This window comes from Cladophialophora carrionii, assembly GCF_000365165.1.
Source record: "Cladophialophora carrionii CBS 160.54 unplaced genomic scaffold supercont1.2, whole genome shotgun sequence".
NCBI lineage: Eukaryota > Fungi > Ascomycota > Eurotiomycetes > Chaetothyriales > Herpotrichiellaceae > Cladophialophora > Cladophialophora carrionii.
In genome coordinates, this window is record NW_008481827.1 from 707,363 (window position 1) to 728,871 (window position 21,509).

General features: G+C 55.4%; 3 protein-coding genes across 3 annotated transcripts; 2 read left to right on the forward strand and 1 right to left on the reverse strand.

The window, feature by feature from the left end:
- Positions 1-898: 898 nt before the first annotated feature.
- G647_02321 (uncharacterized protein) lies at positions 899-7,317 on the forward strand (the record flags this gene model as incomplete). Its single annotated transcript, XM_008726671.1, has 2 exons — positions 899-1,360; positions 1,411-7,317. The coding sequence occupies 2 exons, from the start codon at positions 899-901 to the stop codon at positions 7,315-7,317; spliced, it is 6,369 nt and encodes a 2,122-aa protein (XP_008724893.1).
- A 1,320-nt stretch (positions 7,318-8,637) lies between these two features.
- G647_02322 (uncharacterized protein) lies at positions 8,638-11,827 on the reverse strand (the record flags this gene model as incomplete). Its single annotated transcript, XM_008726672.1, has 2 exons — positions 8,638-9,612; positions 9,671-11,827. 2 exons carry the CDS (start codon positions 11,825-11,827, stop codon positions 8,638-8,640), a joined length of 3,132 nt encoding a protein of 1,043 aa, XP_008724894.1.
- A 6,114-nt stretch (positions 11,828-17,941) lies between these two features.
- Positions 17,942-19,669, forward strand: G647_02323 (uncharacterized protein; the record flags this gene model as incomplete). The annotated part of the gene is made up of 2 exons (XM_008726673.1): positions 17,942-18,828; positions 18,928-19,669. 2 exons carry the CDS (start codon positions 17,942-17,944, stop codon positions 19,667-19,669), a joined length of 1,629 nt encoding a protein of 542 aa, XP_008724895.1.
- Positions 19,670-21,509: the final 1,840 nt, after the last annotated feature.

Here is a 21,509-nt window from a genome sequence, read left to right on the forward strand (position 1 = left end):
AAACCTATTGGTACTGTACCTTGATCACGACAGCTCTCTGGTAATGGAACATCACGTCTCTTCAGGCTCCGACATCGCCGGTGCCCGTCACAACCAATCCATCTTCTTTTCTTTCCCTGAACCCCTGCAGGCTTAGGGACTATGGGCTCCGTTCGGTGGATCGTTCGGTTGATGCTCGTAGCGAAGAGCAGAAGCAGAGCAAGTTCATGTGAGAAGGCGGGGCGACCTGTCCGAGTAGAGTAATGAGGAGGGTGGTTGCAACGGGCGTGTGTAGACAGTGGCAAGTCGAAAGTCGATGGCGCAAGTTCCTGGTTTTCCCGAAGCCGACGACGTGGTCAAATCAGAAAGCCGGATTGTGAAAAATCTTATCAGATTAGATTATCACTAACAAGCACGTTAGCGGCTTGGCATTGCTTTCCACCTTGCACACCGTTGCCCACACTATGTCCACGTTGCCCTTCAAGGATGCGCACATCTGTTTCCTTCGCCATATTTCCTATACATGACGACACCGATCGTATGTCGCGATACGATACCGGCGGCTTGACACTAGCTGTATTTCAATATGCAAGCCCCAGTACAACTAGACCTGTTATGGAAATGACATGAATTTCTCCGACCCTGGCGTGGATGATGGACTCCTTGCCAAATGCCTCACTCCCTTCGACCAGATGCCCGCATCAGGCCAGGTCCACAGACATGCGAAATACCATAGTCTGGTCGGCTGCGTCAGGTCCCTTCGTCTCCGACTTCGCACCAAAATGCTGGTCATATTTTTGCGGTGGCATGATTCAGTCACTCGTCTGAGTCTCAAGTGACTGGATTACAGCTCCATGCCCAACTCATCTTCTCGATATTGAGCTCCGTCAGCAGTCGAGAAAGCGGGATTGCCCTTAGAATGGGCTCTATAGCAGTCGCCGAAAGGGATGATCGAAGGCAGACAAATGGCCAGTCTGCAGACATAGTCTCTATCGGAGACGCTGACGCCGAGGGATTTTGGTCTTTCAAGGTCGCCGGGCTTGCTTCCGATCCAACAAACACTCCCACTGGTCTAAGAGAGGAATTGTTGCTCCTCGCATGGCTCCTCGTTCTCCTACGAACCCAAGACGAAGGCCAAGTTTGGTTTGATTGGGCTTACGAACGTCGAGGAAACGGCGCTCTGGACGAGCCTGTTCCAAAGCGCTTGGTGATGGATGAGTTAATCACAGGGTTGCAAGATAACATCGGGCAAGTTGGTGCTAGAATTGCTCGCCACATCACTGCATGTACCCAAACTCAGTTACATGGAGGCTCTGGCCCTGTTTCGCTCCTATTGAGCACCAGTTCCCTGTCTCAGACGCCTGAGGAAGCGAGTGGTCAAGTGAGTCACTGATCAACTCAAACGTCTCGTCACTGACCTTTTGAGCGAAGAGTGCACTGCACCTGCAAACACAATTTGACGATGGCCGTCTCAAAATCCGTCCAGTATGGCAGACCAAGAACATGTTGCCATATACGATCACACGACACATCATAGCACTGGTCGATGCCGTCAAAATGTGCATTTTGAACCCAGACGGCCCCATTGAAAGTTTGATGCGGCCGACAGCAGCTGATCTGGACGAAATATGGAGGTGGAATTGCCCACTGCCACCATCCTATCACTTTTGTATGCACGAGGTGATCTCCCAGCAAGCCCAGGTATTCAAAGACAAGGTAGCAATCTTATCCTGGGATGGCAGCCTGACGTATGCCGAAATTGACCAATATTCTACATCCATTGCCTACTCGCTGAAAGAGATGGGTGTCGGGTTGCATGATGTCGTGCCCGTGTGCTTTGAAAAGTCCAGATGGACCATCATTGCCGTGCTTGCGGCGATGAAAGCAGGGGCGACTTTCGTGCTGATGGATCCTACGCTTCCGCTTGCTCGCCTGCAAACCATGGCGAAACAGGTCGGAGCGAAGACGATGCTTACATCCCGGAAACAACATGACTATTCGGCCGCAGTCTTGCCCGAGGGGAAGCTCATGGTCGTGGAAGAGGACTCATTCAAGCACGCCTCATGCTTACAAGTCACGCCAAATTTGCCAGTCGTACCCCCATCTGCTCTGATGTACATAATTTTCACTTCCGGAAGCACGGGTGTCCCGAAAGGAGTCTTGATTTCTCACGAAACATATACAAGCAGTGCAATTCCTCGAGCGGAGGCAGTTGGCTATACGGAACACTCTAGAGTCCTTGATTTTGCGTCGTATGCTTTTGACGTCAGCATCGACAGCATGCTTTGCACTCTTTCGAAGGGCGGATGTCTCTGCATTCCCTCTGACGAAGATCGGATGAACGACTTGAATGGCGCGATGCGGAGAATGCAAGTCACCTATGCCGGCCTGACCCCTTCGGTGGCCCGCATATTGGATCCGGATGTTGTGGCATCGCTTAGCGCCCTGGGTCTCGGAGGGGAGGCAGCCACTGCAAGAGACGTGACACGCTGGGGCCAAGTCACTAGGATTGTCATAGGCTACGGCCCATCTGAATGCACGATCGGATGTACAATCAACAGCAGCGCGGCCACAGGCAGGGACTATGTATCCCTTGGGCGAGGCAACGGGGCAGCTATATGGATCGTCGACCCTACTGACCACGGAATGCTCATGCCGGTCGGTGCTGTGGGCGAATTGCTTGTCGAGGGTCCAATTGTGGGACAAGGCTACTTAAATGATCCCGACAAAACCGCGGCGGCTTTTATTAGTGACCCCTTGTGGCTCACGGCAGGCCATAATGGCTATCAAGGTCGCCGTGGCCGCCTATACAAGACTGGAGATCTTGGGAAATATGATCCTGATGGCTCTGGTGGCATTGTCTTCATCGGGCGAAAGGACACGCAGGTCAAATTGCGCGGACAACGCGTCGAGCTTGGAGAAATCGAGTACCAGCTCAAAGCGAGACTCCCTCCAGGCACCAACGCCATTGCAGAGGTGATTGTGCCTTCAGGTTCTGGAGGTCAACCTATATTATTGGCATTCATTGCATTTCAGTCTACGAAGGGACAAGAGTCTACCGATCTACAGTGGGCACGTCCCCCCAAGGATCTACAGGACATGCTGTCGGCAGCTGATGTGGAGTTGGCCAAGGTCCTCCCACGATATATGGTGCCAAGCGCATATGTACCGGTCAACTACATTCCTGTGATGATATCAGGCAAGACCGATCGCAAAAGACTGAGGCAATTCGGTGCCACGTTCGACCTTCGACAGTTAGACCAAGGCGCGACTGAGACCGCTCCGCGACAGCTAAGCGATCTCGAGCAACTTGTGCGGCTGGCCTGGAGCCAGACATTGCGGCTTGATCCAGAAACCATTCGGCCCGACGATAATTTCTTTGCACTGGGCGGCGACTCGCTAATGGCAATGAAACTTGTTTCTGTTTGTAGAGCTCAAGGACTCGGTGTCACAGTCACGAGCATTTTTCGCTGCCCTACGCTCTTAGCGATGGCTGACGTTGTCCAAACTTGCAGCAGCCCTCAAACACGAATAGAAGCGCCAGCCTTTTCGATGATCTCCCAGGATGCTGAGAGTGCCTGTCTCGAAGCGTCGCAGTGGTGTGGGACCGAACCAGCCGCCATCGAAGACATCTACCCCTGCACACCATCACAGGAATCGCTGTTTACCTTCTCCATCAAATCAACACGAGCGTATATTGCTCAGAGAGTTAGTTGCATTCCCTCACATATTAGCCTTGATGCCTGGAAAAAGGCTTGGGAGGAGGTTGTCGCGGCAAGTCCTATGCTGCGCACTCGCTTAGTGCAACTCCAAGACCCCGGTTTGCAGCAAGTTGTGTTGAGGGAAAGCATATGCTGGAGGTATTCGACTGATTTATCCCAATACCTTGACGACGACCAGAATGAGAAGATGGAACTTGGTCAAAGTCTGGCTCGATATGCCCTCGTCGACAACTCAAAGGACGACAAACGATACATGGTCTGGACCATTCATCACGTGCTCTACGATGGGTGGTCCGAACCTCTGATACTCCAGAAAGTCAGCAATGCCCTGCGGGGTGAGCAAATCGAGCCACGAGCTGAAATGAAAGACTTTGTCAGATATGTGCGAGACGTGAACGAAGTCGAGGTTCAACAATTTTGGCGGCAAGAATTGGAAGGAGCCGTTGGACCTCAATTTCCGCGTCTGCCCTCCAGAGACTATTTGCCGACTCCCAACGGCATGCTTGAACATCAATTTGCGCTTGAGACCGACCTTGGATCGACTTTCACCATGGCTACATTGATCCGTGGAGCATGGTCGCTCGTCATGTCACAATACACAGGGAGCGACGACATCGTGTTCGGCGAGACGCTCACAGGTCGAGACATTCCTTTAGCGAAAGTCGAAAGCATCGAGGGACCATTGATCGCGACTTTACCAATGCGCATACATATCAACCGAACGAGCTCTGTACAGTCTTACCTACAAACTGTACAGGAAGCCGTCCTTGTGCGCACACCGTACCAACATGTTGGAATGCAGAACATCAGAAAGGTTAGCAGGGATGCTCAACATGCATGTGAAGCCGGTACGGGCCTGGTCATCCAACCCGAACCAGAGTACGTGGGCGCCGAACTTGGGTTTGAGCAGACGGATATCTTACATGAAGCGCTACATTTTAATCCGTATCCACTCATGTTGGCCTTTGGAACGCGCAAAGGTGGTTTGAGGGTCTGCGCGAGCTTTGACACCACCCTGATTGACATCGCACAAATGCAACGAGTACTCGCCCAGGTAGAGACGGCCTGCTTGCAGTTGATGCAGGATCACTCCCGGAGAATAAACGAGATTTCCTGTCTGCCTGAAACGGAACTCGACCAGATCTGGCGTGCGAACAAGATTCCTCCATTGTCCTTGGACAGGTTATCCGGAAGGCTTCGAGCAGATGCAAGTATTGATCCAGGGTCAACGTATCCTCCTGCGGTGGTCCCTTGGGTCTGTAACCCACAAAATCCGTCCCTCTTGTCGCCCATTGGCAGTATTGGCGAGCTTTGGCTTGAAGGGTCTTTCTTTGCAGCTGATACCACTTCGTCTCCCCCCTGGCTTCTGGCTGGAAGCTCTACTTGTGCTGGTCGATCCGGGACAGTGCAATCGACGGGCGACTTGGTTCAGTTACGAGACGACAGCAGCTTAGTTTTCGTTGGTCGAAAGGAGAATCGCTCAACGATTCAAGGTCATGTACTGGACATCGCAGAACTCGAAGCTCATGTCACAAATCATCTTCCACCGACAACCCGCGCCGCTGTGGCCGCATTCCCACCGCCGCTGGAAGGGAATCAACAGTCAGCCGAGCAGGAATTGGTCGTTTTTGTCGAGCAACAGCCCTCTCAGGAAGAGCATGTTCCGCTCATGGAAGCGAACCATGAGATCACGTACGTGGCCGCAGGGTCATCCAGATCAAACCTGACTATCTGTGCTACGGTTCACTACGGCCTTGCTGTTGCCCTTAGAAAGCTCGACAAGTTCATCCAAGACTCCCTTCCGCCGTACATGTTCCCGTCTGCGTATATTGTGGTTGACAAAATACCGACTGAGATGGGTCGAGTCGATCATAACATGTTAAACCAGCTGGCCGCTAGAATTCCCAGGTCTGTCCTCACCACCCTACAGGAAAACTTGAAGGAGGCATGGAAGAACACTACCACGCAAACAAGCTTGACCACCCCAGAGAACATTGTGCGGTCTGCCTGGGCGAGGATTCTTGGTATCAGTCCAGACAAGATCGATCTGGACGACAACTTCTTCCGCCTCGGAGGGGACTCTGTGCTGGCCATGAAGTTGGCATCGAGTCTCCGGGTTCAGGGACATACTTTGACAGTGGCCGACATCTTCCAGAACATGAAGCTTCGCGACGCGGCCAGGGTGTTGAAAGTGGACCAGGTGTCCATGGAGAAGAGGCCGGATTACAAGCCATTCTCGACACTGGACGGAGTGGACGTTGGCATGTTCTTGTCCGACGTTGTGCGACCGAAGCTAGCTGATCCACTTTGGTTTATTCAAGATGTCCTGCCAGTAACAGAGTCTCAAGCGATCGACGTCAAGGCAACAATTCAGGTTCCACGAACATCCATCCAGTACACCATGTTATACTTTGAAAAAGGCGTCGATCTGGACAATCTGACCCGCGCCTGCAACGAGCTGGTCACGATCCACGACATTCTGCGCACAGTCTTTATCGAGCATGAGTCGCGGCTCTTTCAAGTTATTCTGGACAAGCTGGAGTCTCCGATGACCATGCAACATTCTGAAAGTGATCTTGAACAGTTCGTCGTCGCGCTCTGCAACGAAGACATAGAATCAGATATGCGCCTCGGGTCACCTTTCCTCAAGATGTTCCACGTCCAGGGGCCGGACGGCCAAGGGTGCCTCATTATCAGACTCTCACATGCTCAATACGACGGCATCTCCTTGCCCAAGCTGCTTCGAGACTTGGAGACCATATACACAGGAGGAACCGTTGCCGATTTCAAGCCGTTCTCCGCTTACATGGCACGACTTTGCAATGAACACGACAAGAAACCGGCACTAGATTACTGGCGCAACCTTCTGCACGGCTCCAAATTGTCGATTTTGGATGGACCGTCAGCACGGCACGCCTCAAAATCGATCTTCCTCACCAAACCTGTCGACGCTTCCCATCGTCCCACGGAGATCACAACAGCGAGTCTACTGACCGGGGCATGGGCACTCGTCCTGGCTCGCCGTCTCCAGCAACCAGATGTGACATTTGGCTGCATCACTTCCGGCCGCAACATGGACATGCCCGACGTGGAGAAAGTCATGGGTCCATGCTACCAGTTCACACCGGTCCGCGTCCCATTCGAGGCTGGATGGACGGCCATGGACCTCCTCCGCTTCGTCCAGAAACAGGGTGCAGAGTCGGCAGCCTACGACTTTGTCGGGTTTGGAGAGATTTTCAAAAGCTGTAACACGCAATGGTCGTCGCCACAGGAGGAGGAGCAGTCGTCACCGTCATCGTCGCCAGAGTCGTCGTTGTCGTCATCATCGTCATCACCGTCACACTTCTTCTTCGACTCTGTCGTCCATCACCAGGATTTCGAGGACTACGACAGCATGCCCTTTGCGGGAGGGGCTTGCAAGGTGGCGATCCAGAACCCACACGGCGACGCGGCTCATCCGATCAAGGCCGTCTCGTTTGTTCAGAGCGGGCAGACGCATGTCGGTGTTGTCGGAAGTGAACATGATCAAGCCTTGATTGAAGCCCTCCTCGTGGAACTGGCTGCAACGGTCGAAGAAATTTCTACCCATCAACCAGAGATCCTTCGGCTTAATTAAATGACAGACTGGCGAATCGATCATGGCTCAGACTGGCTTGCTTGTCTTCTCTACGGGGACATACACACACATATGCCCTTGGTAGTGATTGACCGATATAATGCATGGTTCGAGGTCCGGCCGAGTTTTACTACGGCGATGCGTAGCTGTCTCTGAGGGCGCTGATTGCAACGGCGAAGGGGCACTGTCGATGAGATCATTCGCAAAGAACAAGAACACCACACATGGGTGCGTCCGACAACACGGAAGGCAAGGCTGACTTGTCATGAATATGGTCAGCACACTTGGCTAGAGCTTCTCAAAACACACCAAGACTGAACGCGCACGCAAAGGCGCCACTAAGAGGGAAAACTGCTCTGTCCCCTCTATCTGACAGTCTTTACATGCCTGCCTGATCACATTGCTCTTCCCCGCAAGGCTGTCACGCAGCAATCGTGCCATTGTCATCGTGAACACACACTGTTGAAGTTGTCTGAGCCCAGTCCGAGGGGTTTGGCAAGGCTGACCGCGCAAGGCTGTTCTAGCCGAAGAGGTCGCGTGCCTCGCAACACCTCCCTTCTTAAGACTCGGGTGGCCATGATGACCGTCGTACGCCAATCACGCAAGTACAATAAGACGCTTATCCCTCCGTTCCAGGACTTTAGCAAAGGCTTCAGGCAAGAATACCTAGATATATATATATATATATATATATATTTGTCGAGTGGATATGTCCTCCTCGAACCACACAGGTACAGGTCCAGGTCCAGATATAGCGGCGGCATACTCCTAGTTGAGACATTGTCTCCTGTAGCTCAATCAGCTTCGGGGGGTTTCGTATCTTACTGTAATCGGGAGTGAGGGTGGTAGGATGGCCAAGTCTCTCTCTTACATGCTGTGGTCAGGAACGAGGGCGGTGGGTAGGGCGTCTTAGCTACGGTTGTGGAATACCTATTTGCTGACGGGACCACGCTTAAGCGGCGCCTGGTTCCTTGAGAGAGGCTCCAAAAGGGCCATTCGGCATTATCGGTATTAGATGCAATTGATCGCATATTACAGGACAGGGGAACAGCGTACGTATGTGATGGGATGGGGACGTCAACGCTCATCATCCAAGGCGGATCGCATAGAAGGGCTTCTGCTATCGGCGCGCACGTCGGCGAGTTGAAGATGGTACACGGTAGACAGCACACGGGACGTGGCATTCAGTGCACAACACAGAATATTCCGCGTCCAAGTACGTGCTTCGTACCTGCGTATTGACGGCTGAATCTGCTCATGTGGCCTACACTACAGATATATCTATGCGTGCATGTCTATACTGTCCTGTAGTCACACGAGTCACGATGATCCTGTCCCCTCCCCCGCATTATACCCACCTCCACCTCCTCCTTCGTATCCATTGCCGCTGCCATTGCCGTTGCCATTGACGGTGCCATTACCGTTGCCGAAGAAGAAGCCGTCAAACAAATCGTACTGCTGCCCGTCACTCCAATCGTGCTGCATGTCCAAGCCCATGCCGAAGCCGAGGTCGCCTAACCCACCGGCATCGATCTTGAAGTCACCCTCGCCGCCCGGCCCACTGTCACCGCCCATACTGTTGAGGAAGTCCATGCCCGGCAGACTGGACATGAAGTCCGGGTTGTACGTGTTCTGCATGTAGAATTGGTCGTTTGCCTGGGCGTGGGTCGGCTGGGGACTGAACAGCTGGGGGTTGGTGGATGACGCGCCCATGCCGAGGCCGGTGTTGATCTGCGAGTTGATGCTCGATGCGGGGGACATCTGGCCGTGGGTTGGCGAGTGTTGGAGAGAAGCAGCGTGAGGAGGAGGGCCGAGGCCCATTCCCACGGCAGCGTTAGTGTTGGGCTGTGGAGAATGTTGTTGTTGTTGCTGCTGCCGCATCCACTGCAGTGGCTGAGGAAATGAATAGGAGGGACGGGTGCTGGGCTCGAGGTCCTCAGGGAAGAGTTCGCGGAGGTCCATGTCGAACTTGGGCGGAGGGCGTTTTTTCTGGATGGGTCGAGGGGCGATGCGTGTGGTTGCGGGTGGTTTGGGATCGATCTGCATAGGCACTGGCTGGGATTGCGGTTGGTTCTGCAGGCTGGTTTGCCGGGACAGTTGTTGTTGTCGGGGTTGTCTTTCGTCGCGTGGCTCCATTGAGAAGCCAAAGCCAGGAGTCGACATGCACATTTGCACCGTCGCTTTGCTCATTCTTTCAAAGGCATCGCGACAGGCTTCGGCCGGCGGACACTTTTCCATGAGGTCGCCGAGCACCGACGTCGCGGCGAGGACGGTGAAGTCAAAGTCATCGAGGGTCTGCAGTCTCGGTCAGTCGATAGAGAGACGGGAACAAGCGATCTCTCAGTATGCTTACCAGGCGAGCTCTCACAGCCGGTGAGTGCCAGACGGCGTACAGAAACGATATCCCGGCCATGAACAGATGGTGTGTTGCCAGATACGTGTAATTCACGAGTCGGAGCCGATGGAGTTGCCTGTATAGCTTCAACGTCTTCTGGCCAGCCTCTGCACACTTCAGAAACACCAGGTCTTCATCCTCCTTCTCTTCCATCCTCACGCTCGACGGGCTCGCCACATCCTCCGTCGGGCTTAGTTCGTTGGCCAGGGGTGCTGGAACGCTAAGACTCTGCCGATACAGCATTATCACGGCCTGCCAGTAATTGAGTTCCAAGAACTGCACAGAAAATCCGACGCCGGTCTCCGAGGGATCGGGCGCCGACTCCTTCCACTCATAGAGTCGTTGGTCAATGTCTCGACGCCACGACCGGAAAGAGTCGAACTTGCTCAGGAATGGCGACGGCAGTTTGGTATGCATGAATTGGTTGCGTTGGTTGGTGCCACCAAGACGTGCTTGCTGCGCTTGTTGATATTGGAGCACCTGGAGAATCTCGGACTGCAACAGCCGCAGACGGAAGTAGTGGTGCGAAACCCATTTGTAGGTCGGTTCGTCAGGGAACGCAGGGCGTGAAAAGCCAGCTCGGCTGATGTGTTTATCGTCAAGCAGAGAGGGGAACTCTGTAGTAATGACTTGATCGGTGATGCCGAACGGTCGTCCTACACACGTGCTGACGAGGCGGTCAAACGTGTACGTACACCACCAAAGTCGCCTCCGCAAGTCGCGAAGCCATTCGCGCCGACCTTTCTCTTTTGCATCGACGGGCTTTAGAGGCTTGTCAGCTGGGTTCCGTGGTCCTCCTTGCATCTCCATGTTATCGTCGATTCCCGTCCCGTCTTCATAGTGGAGGCCGAGGTCCACGGCCAGTCTCATGGCGACACCGACAATGTACCACAGTCCGGGGGCCACAGGTCTGAGAAGAGCAAAGCCACACAGGAGTAAGACTGCCTGGAGCTCTTCCAAATCACCGTTTGGTCGTTCGGCCGCATCGGCGGATGAACTGGACGCCAGAAACGACCCGAGGTTGACGATGGCGGAAGCATGATATTCCTCAGGCTGTGCCTGTTGCATTCCCAGCCGGGCTCTCTTTGGAGCATACTCGGCTTCGCGGGCATTTGGCTGTGGATCTGATGATCCCCAAATGATGCCAGCCCCGATCGCAAAGACGATGCTCAGCAGGTAGAGTTCACGACTGGTCCGCTTTGAGGGTTCGATCGAGTATGTACGGTCAAATAGGTGCATGAATTCCCCTCGATGCAGAATCGGAATTTGGGGATTAGCATGTTCAAAGTACAGATTGACTAGTTTCTCCCCCAGGGCCCGATCTGGGAAGGGGGCCTCCTTGATTGTCGGTTTCGTCTGTAAGCCAAAGTATGAATCCCTCATGGAACTGCCACCCGAGCTGGCAAGGTTGGGCATGGGTCGGCTCGGTCTCACGCCCGCACGCTCCGAGTTGTTGCTCGACACCGAGCTCTTCACCGCGGCCAAGACCACGCGAGCGAACGAGATGCCAGAGGTTGAACCCAGATATCGTGCATCGGAGGCCCCTTGGACCGAGACCATCCCGATGTTGGACACCAGCTTGTTCAGCTTTTCGGCGTCTTCTTGCCTCTTGTCCCAGTCCTCGGCGCGGATCGGGCGTGGTGAACCATTGCTGGGCGACTGAGGTCCGATCCAGGAACTCTTTGCACTGCCTGGCGACTGGACGACGTCCCTCAGCTCTTTGGACTCGGCGCTGAAGACTTCGCCGGCATTGTAGGAGATGGCATTTGCCTTGAGCAGCTGCTCAAAGTAGGCCAGCCTGGTCTCGAGGTAGTAGACATAGCTCCGAGGTATCTCTCTCTTGGTGATAGGATCGTACCCTACACATCGCACATTGGCCTTCTCACAGGTCGAGCAGGCGGGCAACCGTTGGTCGCATCGATTCTTGCGAACACGACAGCGATTGCAGGCGGACACATTCCTGAAGGCGGAGGTCGCCGACGCCACGGAACTGGGGGGAGGAGAGTTGCTCGAGACTGCCCCGGCCGGCTCTGGGTGGGACGGCAGGGCAGGTTCGTCGGCGGGATACGCTCGCTTGAGGCCGGCGCTCTGAGGAGAGGTCGCGGAGGAGGTCATGTCATACGGCGGGGAAGCGACACTGACATCTTCTGCCAGCGACGGTGTGGCGCGTTGCTGGAGAGAATTGCCCTATCCAGTGCTATCGGCGCGGCATCTCAATTGTGTACAGCCTAGTCACTCAGGTCAGCCTTGTGCCGCGCAACCTGATCTGCTCACGGCGGTGATGGATCCTGCCATCGCCAGCATGCGGACATCTCAGTGGCTGGCGGGGCAAAAGCATGCTCGGTCTCGCCAAATGAAGTGAGGAGACGGTGATTAGGTGGTGATCTAGCTGCCAGGCTTATCGTGAGCCTGCGTGTATGCGCGCTGTGGCCAATCGGCTCGCTGCTTTTGATCAGGGTGGCCGATAAACCAGAATCTACAGTCAGGAGGCACCGAGAGGCACCGAGAGGCACCCAGAGGCACCCAAGAGGCACCCAAGAGGCACCCAAGAGGCACCCAGAGGCACCCAGAGGCACCCTAGAGGCACTCAAGAGGCAAGAGGCATCCCTATTGTCAAGCTCGTGACGCGCACTCGGGCGACATGCAATGGGCAGGGAGCCCGGATGTGCCTGCTCTGAGCAGTCTCTCACTTCCACCAGATGCGTCTTCGTGTGCGTCTGTATCTGCGCCTCCGCCTGCAGTCCCAGTCACTGTCCTCTCACCGGGTCGACGGCTGGCTCTCTTCCGCATGCAGGTGACACGCATACGCATACGATCTGCGAACAATGCCACAACGCGATCCGACATTGGCGATACTTGCACCTCGCTTGTGCGGGATATTGCGAAGGCAAGTCAGCAGCCAGCCAGCCCGGCAGCGTCGCCGTTGCTACTGCGGTGGCTGCTTGACAGTCCATGCCATGCCATTCACATGCATGCGTGCCACTGAGCTCTCTCACAGGTCAGCACAAGCATCTGCTGTTGCACGAAGCTGGTCATCATGACAACTTCCATGCATTCCACTTCGATTCCACCACATCGTCGGCGGTGCCGCATACGCTATTTCTGGTGTCAGTCTGGTTCATAATGGTTGTGCTACCGAGGGGGAATTTTCCCCGTTGTTCAAGTCGAGTAGGACTCAACCCCGTGGCCCCCCATTCCAGAGCGGTCGCGGTGCCTTTCTCACGAGAATGATGGGACCTATCGATGCGGAGTGTTTCTCTGGGCAACGACGGGTTTGCACACTTCAATACTGCAGCGACGGTTTCCTGGATGAAGACGTAGTGGAAAAGACAGTATGCCCTCCGAGTTGCGAAGCCGTTTGTTGCTTGGCGTTCCCTGGCCAGGTTCTGACCTCTACTCGAGTCATGACAGGATTCAGGCAATACCGGCTCGCCGCACCTGGGCACGGTGTATCTCCTCCTAAGCCTCTCGTATCGTGTCCACCCGACAGCGGACAACCGAGTTTCTACCATTATGGACACCTACTCTGACCGGTTGCTTGCGGATTGCCTCTTCCACCCGACTCAGTCACACCTCGTGACGTCCACGCAAGCAGCCGGAATGCAGATGGGGCTCAGAAACATGGCATGAGTGCCCCGGTTTGACCTATTCTAAGTGCCCGACCGACGCCCGGCCTGAAGAGGGAGTAACGGGCAGTGTAGACGCAGAGGTCGAATGGGAGGGCGACACATACCAAATGCAGTCAGAACCGATCATCGTGCGGCAAGGCGTCAACAAGGCTCTGTTCACAGCAATCTTGCTTTTGCTGCAGGCTGTGAGTCAATGCAGTCATCAACGGTCTAGACTTGGGACGGGACAGGTGTGTCCATTGCACATCATGCAACTTAATCTGACCGCTATTTGAGGGTCGACCATTCGGTACGATTGACCGCGCCCCAGCGCGATCTGCGTCTCGACGGATTCGACATCTGGAACGTCTCTGCGCTGCAGAGACGGGTCAGCGCAAGGCAACCAAGTTGTCCGCCACCAAGCAGCCTTGCTGGTCGTGGGCGTTTCCTTGATGGCTCTGGCCGAAACCAGTAATTCCCTCACCGGTGAGGGGTTGGTGACATGGGCAACGATGAGCTGGCATCAGACGAGCTGCATGTCGTGTAACATCAAGACACGAATTCAATGGTTGTTGATGATGTTATTGCAGGGCTTTGGGGTGGAGATATCACGTACTGTAGCTGCCGCCTTGCAGCTTCGGCATGAAGCGCCTTGGTACAGATGTCTTGAACGAGGCTCGACGAGACAGACTGGGTAAGCGGCTCGCTGGTGGGGTGCGTTGTGTGATCCGAGAAATGAGCTGCGCATACGAAATTGTGCATGCCCTAAGGCACGTTGGCCATGCTGCATCATACGTATGCAGAGGATTTTGTCCCACGCTTTCATGTCGGAGATCATGCGTGCAGAGTGAGGCTGGACTAGTTTAGCTGCAACAATTCTTGGTCGTCACAGGTGCGAGGTCCAAGGCTTCGTGGCTCCCTACTGGCGCCGCCGGTGCCGACATCACCAGACCCGGCGTCCGCTCTTCTACAGACGGACTTGCCATGCGGTGAGGGAGGCAAACAGGAATTGCGATTCCTCCCATCAACGAGACCCAGGGCAGGAGCCAGTGACAGCTGGCCGGTTGGTAACGCTGTCGCTAGTCGGCTATATCGCTGCCCAAGGTCCTTTTGCAGTCCGGTAGAAGCGCAACGGTGTGGGGTTAGGTTGGGTCTATTCTAGCCCGCTGGACATGTACAGTACTGGGTACTCGTACATCATGCATCGGAATTCTGCTCAGATATCCGAAATAGACATGGGGTGCAGAAGGCCTAGCACAGTTGACGTCGCAACAAACATCCTGTCTCGGGCCTCCAGATTACTCAAACCTGTCAGACTCTTGGATACCTAGCCTGGCGCCGTTACAGGTTGGCAATCTCGCCGTGGGATGCGACGAGCAGACATGTGCCAAGCAGCATTGGAAGAAGACGCGGCACGGAGAGAGGAGCCGAGGACTGGAAGACTTGAAACACCGACAGACGAGCCAGGCCGCTGAGACGTCGTCGGGCCTAACGCAGCTAAACATGGGACTAAGCCAACAATGCAGCACGGGCGTCAGTCTTCCAACGAGCGAACCAGTCCCCCGGAATCGGTGAATAATTCTGATTCCTTGTACTCAGTATGGAGTACTCGTACCCGTTCTCTGTCACTCCTGGGGCTGCTTGCGACCCGGAGGACTCAGTGATGCAAACAGTCCCTCCCGACGCATGCCACCGACTGAGCCACCGCGGCCACATAGCGGCGATGCGCGGCGTCTTCTGGAAAACTGAATCAGGGGCAGGCTAATTAATATCCCCGAAGGATTTGGGTTCAGCAGCTCCCCTTTCCGAGGCCTCGCCAGTCGCTAGAAAACTCAAATGTGTGAAGGTTTCAGACCATCAACGGCTCCCCTGCTTGCAGTGTGCTGGAAACTTTCAGCTACGAATCAAGCCCATGCGCCGTCACTTGCTCGCAGACTCGATCACAACCTTGAGCTCCAGTTGGCTGCGCATCCGAACTACGGTACCGAATCTGTCGTCTTGATCATCTCGTCAATCACTTGCCGCCAGTCGTGAGGGGATTGACAGCATCACTCGTGGATCCCGGACTCTGCATATGATGGAAGAGTCCCGCGATGGCCTGAAGTCTTATCCATGTCGAAATATTGCATCCGTTCGGAGTCGCTGGCTCCTCAAATCACATCCAGCCCTGTCGAGTGATGTATACGCGATTGCGCGGCGTGGTGCATCGCCCGCACCAGGTCAGACAACCTTTCCTTCGTCTTCTCTCTTCCCTGACAACCAGCCTTCTTTCTCCGTCCTACGGGGTACGAGTCGCTCATCTTCCGGATCCTTTGCGGCCTTTCATCTCCAGTCCCCTGCCCAAAAGTGCTGAGTCATTTCCTGGTCACGCGGCTCGCTGCAGCTTGCCCCTCTTGATACCTCATCCCGCATTGCAAGCTGTGCCAGCCGAAGCTGGAGACTCCTGATGACTGACGTTGATTCGGCCACGGATGACAGCGAGTGGGTAATGTCAAAATAGGTCGCCTTGTATCCAGCCAGCCATCAACGTGATGCTGCAATCCGAATATCCGCCTCTGCTTGTGGAGTACTGCGTATTGCTACAACCCCAATCTCTGGATGCATAGCTTACCACCTGACACGTACATTGTACCGACTACAGAGTATGTACTCACGCAGCACCGCTGGAGTGGCAATTATGCTGCGACCCAAGCAGCTTCTTCGGTAAAATTGTGCCCTGTCTCCGCCTGCTACCCGAACCGGTTTGTTCGTTGTTCGGTAGGGCATGACCGCCTCTTTCACCGCCTCTGGCGTCTACCTATCAAACGCTCGCCCGGCAGCGACGAGTCGATCTGTGACCAACTGTCGGCCGTGATGTGTGCATTGTTCGTTGACCGGTACAGCGTCGAGTCACATGGTGACCGAAGCGAGTAAGATGACATGTCGCTGATGCAGCCCGGCGTGCTCATCACACAGCAGTGCCACCCACCCTGGCACGGGCGTAAAGGCTCACAGGGGCAGCGGGCTTTTTTTAAGGCGCCTGCTGGGTCCTGGCTGCGCAGCCGCTTACTCGCAACCGGAAGGCAAAGGCAGAAAGCTTCTGGGGCCATCTAGCGGCAACCCAGCGTTAGCCGAGTGGTGGAATTGCCCCCGCTAGAGGTAGACACTCTTCGGTAAGCCTGATCCCCGGGGACCGGAAGACCAGGATCTCGTCCCTAGCCCAGCTGCCTCCGGCCCACTTCAGCTTGCTCAGGGGTAATTGCCCTTCGGCGGACGAATCGCGGTGCTTACCGTGGCCTCAGCATGAGAGCCATGCCTATCGATCCTCCGAGTCATGAGGCTTCGTGCAGGCCCCCGGGGCCAACGATGGGCCCTGGCTGGAGGTACCGCTGTCGCGGTTCCTTGGGCTCTCGGCCTATTCTGGCTGAACCTGGTCGGATAAGCCTGACACTTTTCCACGATAGATGATGTTGTCTTCAGTCCTTCGAGCCTGGCCCCTCCAATGAGCATTTGGATTCCTGCTCCCGCTGCGCCCCCTTCTCGCGCGGTTGTCCCGTTCAGTCTGTCTGTGAGAAGTCCTGAGATCCTGGCCGTGATGGCAATCCCGGATCCACACCGCCATCGACCGCATGGCAGCCCTGAAACCCACCTTCCTGAAAGCCCAAACGGCAGGGAAAAGCCAAATGGACCTGTGGCCCTGTTGATATGCCCATGCTAACCTCTTCTGTTGCCGGTCTGGATCCACCAGGTCGTTTCCCCCCGCCACTGCCCGCGTCCAGGATCTATCGACATCCCACCTGGCTGTGGTCGCACCGTCACCACTTTCCGGTGCCTTCCTGACTTCGCCCTTAGTCGCCCAACGTCCCAGAGCGGACGGTCTGGAGAACATCATCTCCCAACCCCGGTCTGCGCGCGGACATTTTTTCTTTCGGGTGCCATCAACCTGGTCTGACGGCAGGTCCGGCTTTGGGCTCTAGCGCAGTCACTGGAGCTGCCCAACTCGGCCTGCTGTGGGCAGCCGGGCGCGGATGTCAGAGACTTTGCCTGAGAGTTCCGCTTCCTCACCCGTGTCACCGTGGCTTGATTTGGCCACTGGCTCTGCGAGAAATGTGTCTCCATCGCAAGTCCTGCCATGCTGCCGCGTCTGTGTGCTACGTACTATCCCAACTGCCTCCCAAGCTGTCCACCGCTTCTTCTTCCACGCGGGCGGATGCACCATTCCGCCAGCAGACACCGAAGGGAGCGCCCCGCTCGCCCTGGTCTATCGTTGCTGTTTCTTCTGTCTCCTGGAAATTTCTCCTGGCCCTTAATATGGCTGTCCCCTCGCGCTGTCAGTCGGACGACCCTTTTCTTCGTCCACCTGCCTGCCGCCCGTGCCCTCGCCCGACGACGATACCTCCCTCCCTCTCTCGGTGACGATGCCTAACCGTCTCGCCAGACTGTTCCTCGGCGAACATGTCGACGACAGCTTCCCCTTCAGACAATTGGGCGTTCTCGGTACGTCATCTCGCAAACCCCCCCCCCCCCCCCCCCCCCCCCCCAAGGCCCCCAAATTGGCAACCTGTTGCGAGGAGGAAAAGAGAGGCCCGACTAACACAGCAGATCGATAGCCATATGTCGCCTATGCGAACCAATCGCCTTCATGTCCATCTTTCCCTACGCCTACCGCATGATTGAGTCGTTCAACATCACCCAAAATGAGTCGCAGATATCGGTCTACGCCGGCATGCTCATCACCGCGTTTGCCTTTGCCGAGTTCTCGACCGGCATGATCTGGGGCCGGATTAGTGACCGCGTAGGCCGCAAGCCGGTCTTGATAATGGGCCTCGTCGGCACGGCCTTGAGCATGATCTGCTTTGGCTTTGCCCGCACGCTGCCGGGCGCCATCATGGCCAGGGCCCTGGGCGGCCTGCTCAATGGGAACGTCGGAGTGCTCCAGACGACCGTGGCCGAGCTGGTGACCAAGAAGGAGCACCAGCCCCGTGCGTATTCCGTCATGCCTGTGATTTGGAGCATCGGCTCGATCATCGGGCCCTCCATCGGCGGAACTCTGGCCATGCCGTGTGACAACCTGGGGTTCCGCCGAGGCGGCATTTTCGACAAGTACCCGTTCTTGCTGCCGAACCTGTTCTGTGTCACGATCCTCGTGGTCGGCATCACCGTCGGCATCCTGTTTCTCGAGGAAACACATGCCGAGAAGAAGAACGACGTGGACTTTGGACGTGAGTTGGCCAAAATGCTTCTGCGAAGCACAACCCGCCGGCGGACGACCAAGACGCAGGAGAAGGGCACCACCGGAAAACCGGCCCTCGCCCTCGCCCTCGCCGTGGAGGAGCCCACGGATCTGCTGTTCGACGACAACGACCCGCCTCCAGGGTACCGTAGTATGGAAAGTTCTCCGCTCCTCCGCTCGACGTCGACCAAGGAGATGGACGCCGAGATGCTGCGCGAGAAGGAACCACGCGGCGTCGTCAAGACGTTCACTAGGCAGATCATCCTGATCATCATTGCATATGCATTCCTTGCTTAGTAAGTGCATGACCCGTTCTGCTCGATACTCTTTGCACGAGTGGGCGAATCTTTGAGCCCGTCCCAAAAAAAGAACCCGCCAACTAACTTCGGCCAAAGTCACAGCGTCTCGTTCGACGCCCTGATGCCCACGTTCCTCAGCGAGGAGCGCATGCAGTCCAAGCCCGTGCTGCCGTTCAAATTCTCGGGCGGATTCGGCCTCAGCACCCGCGCCATCGGCTTCATGATGGCCGTGCAGGGCGCGTACTCGATCTTCGCCCAGTTCTTCATCTTCCCCTTCATGGCCAAGCGGCTGGGCACGCTGTACTCGTCGCGCGTGGTCCTGACGGTCTGGCCGATTCTGTACTTTGCCGTGCCCTACCTCGTGCTCCTGCCGGAGCGGCTGCAGAAGCCCGGCATCTACCTGAGCCTGGTCATCAAGATCACGTTCCAGGCCGTGTCGTTCCCGTCCAACGCCATCCTGCTGGCCAACGCCGTGCACTCCAAGTCGGTGCTGGGCACGGTCAACGGGTTCGCCGCCTCGATGGCGTGCCTGGCCCGGGCGTGCGGGCCCGTCGTCACCGGCTCCATCCATTCAGCCGGCCTGAAACTCGGGTGCAACGGTCTGGCCTGGTGGGCGTGCGGCCTGGTCTGCGCGGCCGGCGCGCTCGAGAGCTACTGGATGGAGGATCCCGATTCGCGGCCGGACCGCCCGGCCGGCGAGGGCGACGAACGGACGTGCGAACCGCTGCTCCATCCGTCGGTGGTCGAGCCGAGCGATGAACTGCTGTCGCCGCGCACCGAGCGCATGAGTTTCATGGACGACCTGGATCTGACCGAGAGGACGCCGGAGAAGGTATGAAGTGCGCGCGACACTTCACTGGACCAACGGACGTGCATACACTTCACGCCGTATGTCCGATTGGATTGGATTCAATTCGGATAGTACGAGTGTGTCATATCCTTGGTCGCCTTTGGGTTTCAATCTCAGTACCGACCCCGACAGCCCACACTTTTTAGAACACCAGGACACCACACCGAACCATACCACAAGCACCGCACTACACCACACGCACCACGACATCACACCACACGCACCACGCTACAACACACCACCACCACCCTTACCATCTTTCACCCTCCACACACCGATTTCCTTTGCAGTTACAAAGATCTGAATTCCCAAGCGGCGCGAGCTGCGATACCTTTCATCATCGTCGTCATCATGGACGTATTAGAATGTTACTTGGCCAAGCTTGGCTGGACAGGCATGGCAGGGCAGGGCCGCACAGGGCAGGGCAGGAAAGGAAAAAACAGAAAGAAAGAACCCACGAAAACTACTCACTGGGACTACTCACTGGGCTGGTCATCTCATTTCATTGCACTCGACTTTGACTGGGAGAGGAATGGCGTGCGGTGCAATGCGTTGCGTTGCGTTGCGTATTGCGCATCTGATGGGTCGAATTCGACTTGGGTCGGCGCGCTTGATTGTTGTTTTGGTCGTTGTCGTTGTCGTTGTTGCTGCAGTGGTGGTGGTGCTGTCATCAGCAGCCCATCTCCGGTCTGTCGTTCTCGTTTCTCTCTCTCTCTCTCTCGGGGCATCATGTCTTTTGGTATTTTGTCATTCTGGTTTTCGTTGATCGCCTTTTTTCTTTTTGCCACGGAAAAAATATTTACTGGGAGGCTTTTTTGTCCAAGATACCTTGCGGGTTTTTGCCCGGCGGCCGCATTTTTTCAGGCTATCTGATGTGCATGTGTTGTGATGTGGTGTGATGCGATGCGATGGGTGTTTCTGGGGCGCTGGCTGGTGCGTGGGATGGGATTGCAAGGGATTGGGATGGTATGGGAGAGGGGGAAGCGATATACAATGAATGTACTGTAACATCAGAGAAGGAGAAGATACCTAGCTAGGATAGGATAGGATAGGATAGGATAGGATAGGATATCCTTAACGCAAAGGAGATTAGACTAAGACAAGACTAAGAAAGAGAAGAAGACATGATGACATTGATGATATTAACTGACGCGGCGTGGTGTTGTATGCCTAAGCACCACTTCAATAGATGAGGATTCTGATTAATGGTAGATCCGGAAGATGTTGAGGTTTTGAGGTTTGTATCTTTGGACGCGGGAGGAAAAGTGAGCTGGATGAATACTTACTCGTTCACGCTCGTATTGTGCTCGCAGTGGTACAGAGTTATTATGGACAGAGTGGCTGGTGCAGTATTGACCAGGTGGATTTGATGAGTGAGTGAGAGAGAGAGAGAGAGAGAGAGAGAGAGAGAGAGAGAGAGAGAGAGAGAGAGAGAATGAATGAAAGCGGCGGCGATGCCTGCCACCTTACTGAGAATTACTATCGTATCTATCACCATTGAGCCTGTTGAATAACTCGACCGGACTGAGACTTTAGGCGCCTTTGATTGTACTTCAATTCGCCATCAGAACTGAGGCATCTGTTCTGCGGCACTTCAACTGGCCGTCACATCACTCTCGCATCACTCTCACATCACTCTCACATCACTCTCACATTGACATTGACATGGACAAATCGCCTCGGTGCTTCAAGCTTGGCGCCCGAACTCGGAGAAAGAGCCGTACACAGTAACCAGGTACCGGTATCCGGCTCATATGTACTCCAACACGAGTCAACGTACTCTCACGACTCTGTAGCTCGTACCTTGTGCATTAACGGGAAGACGGGC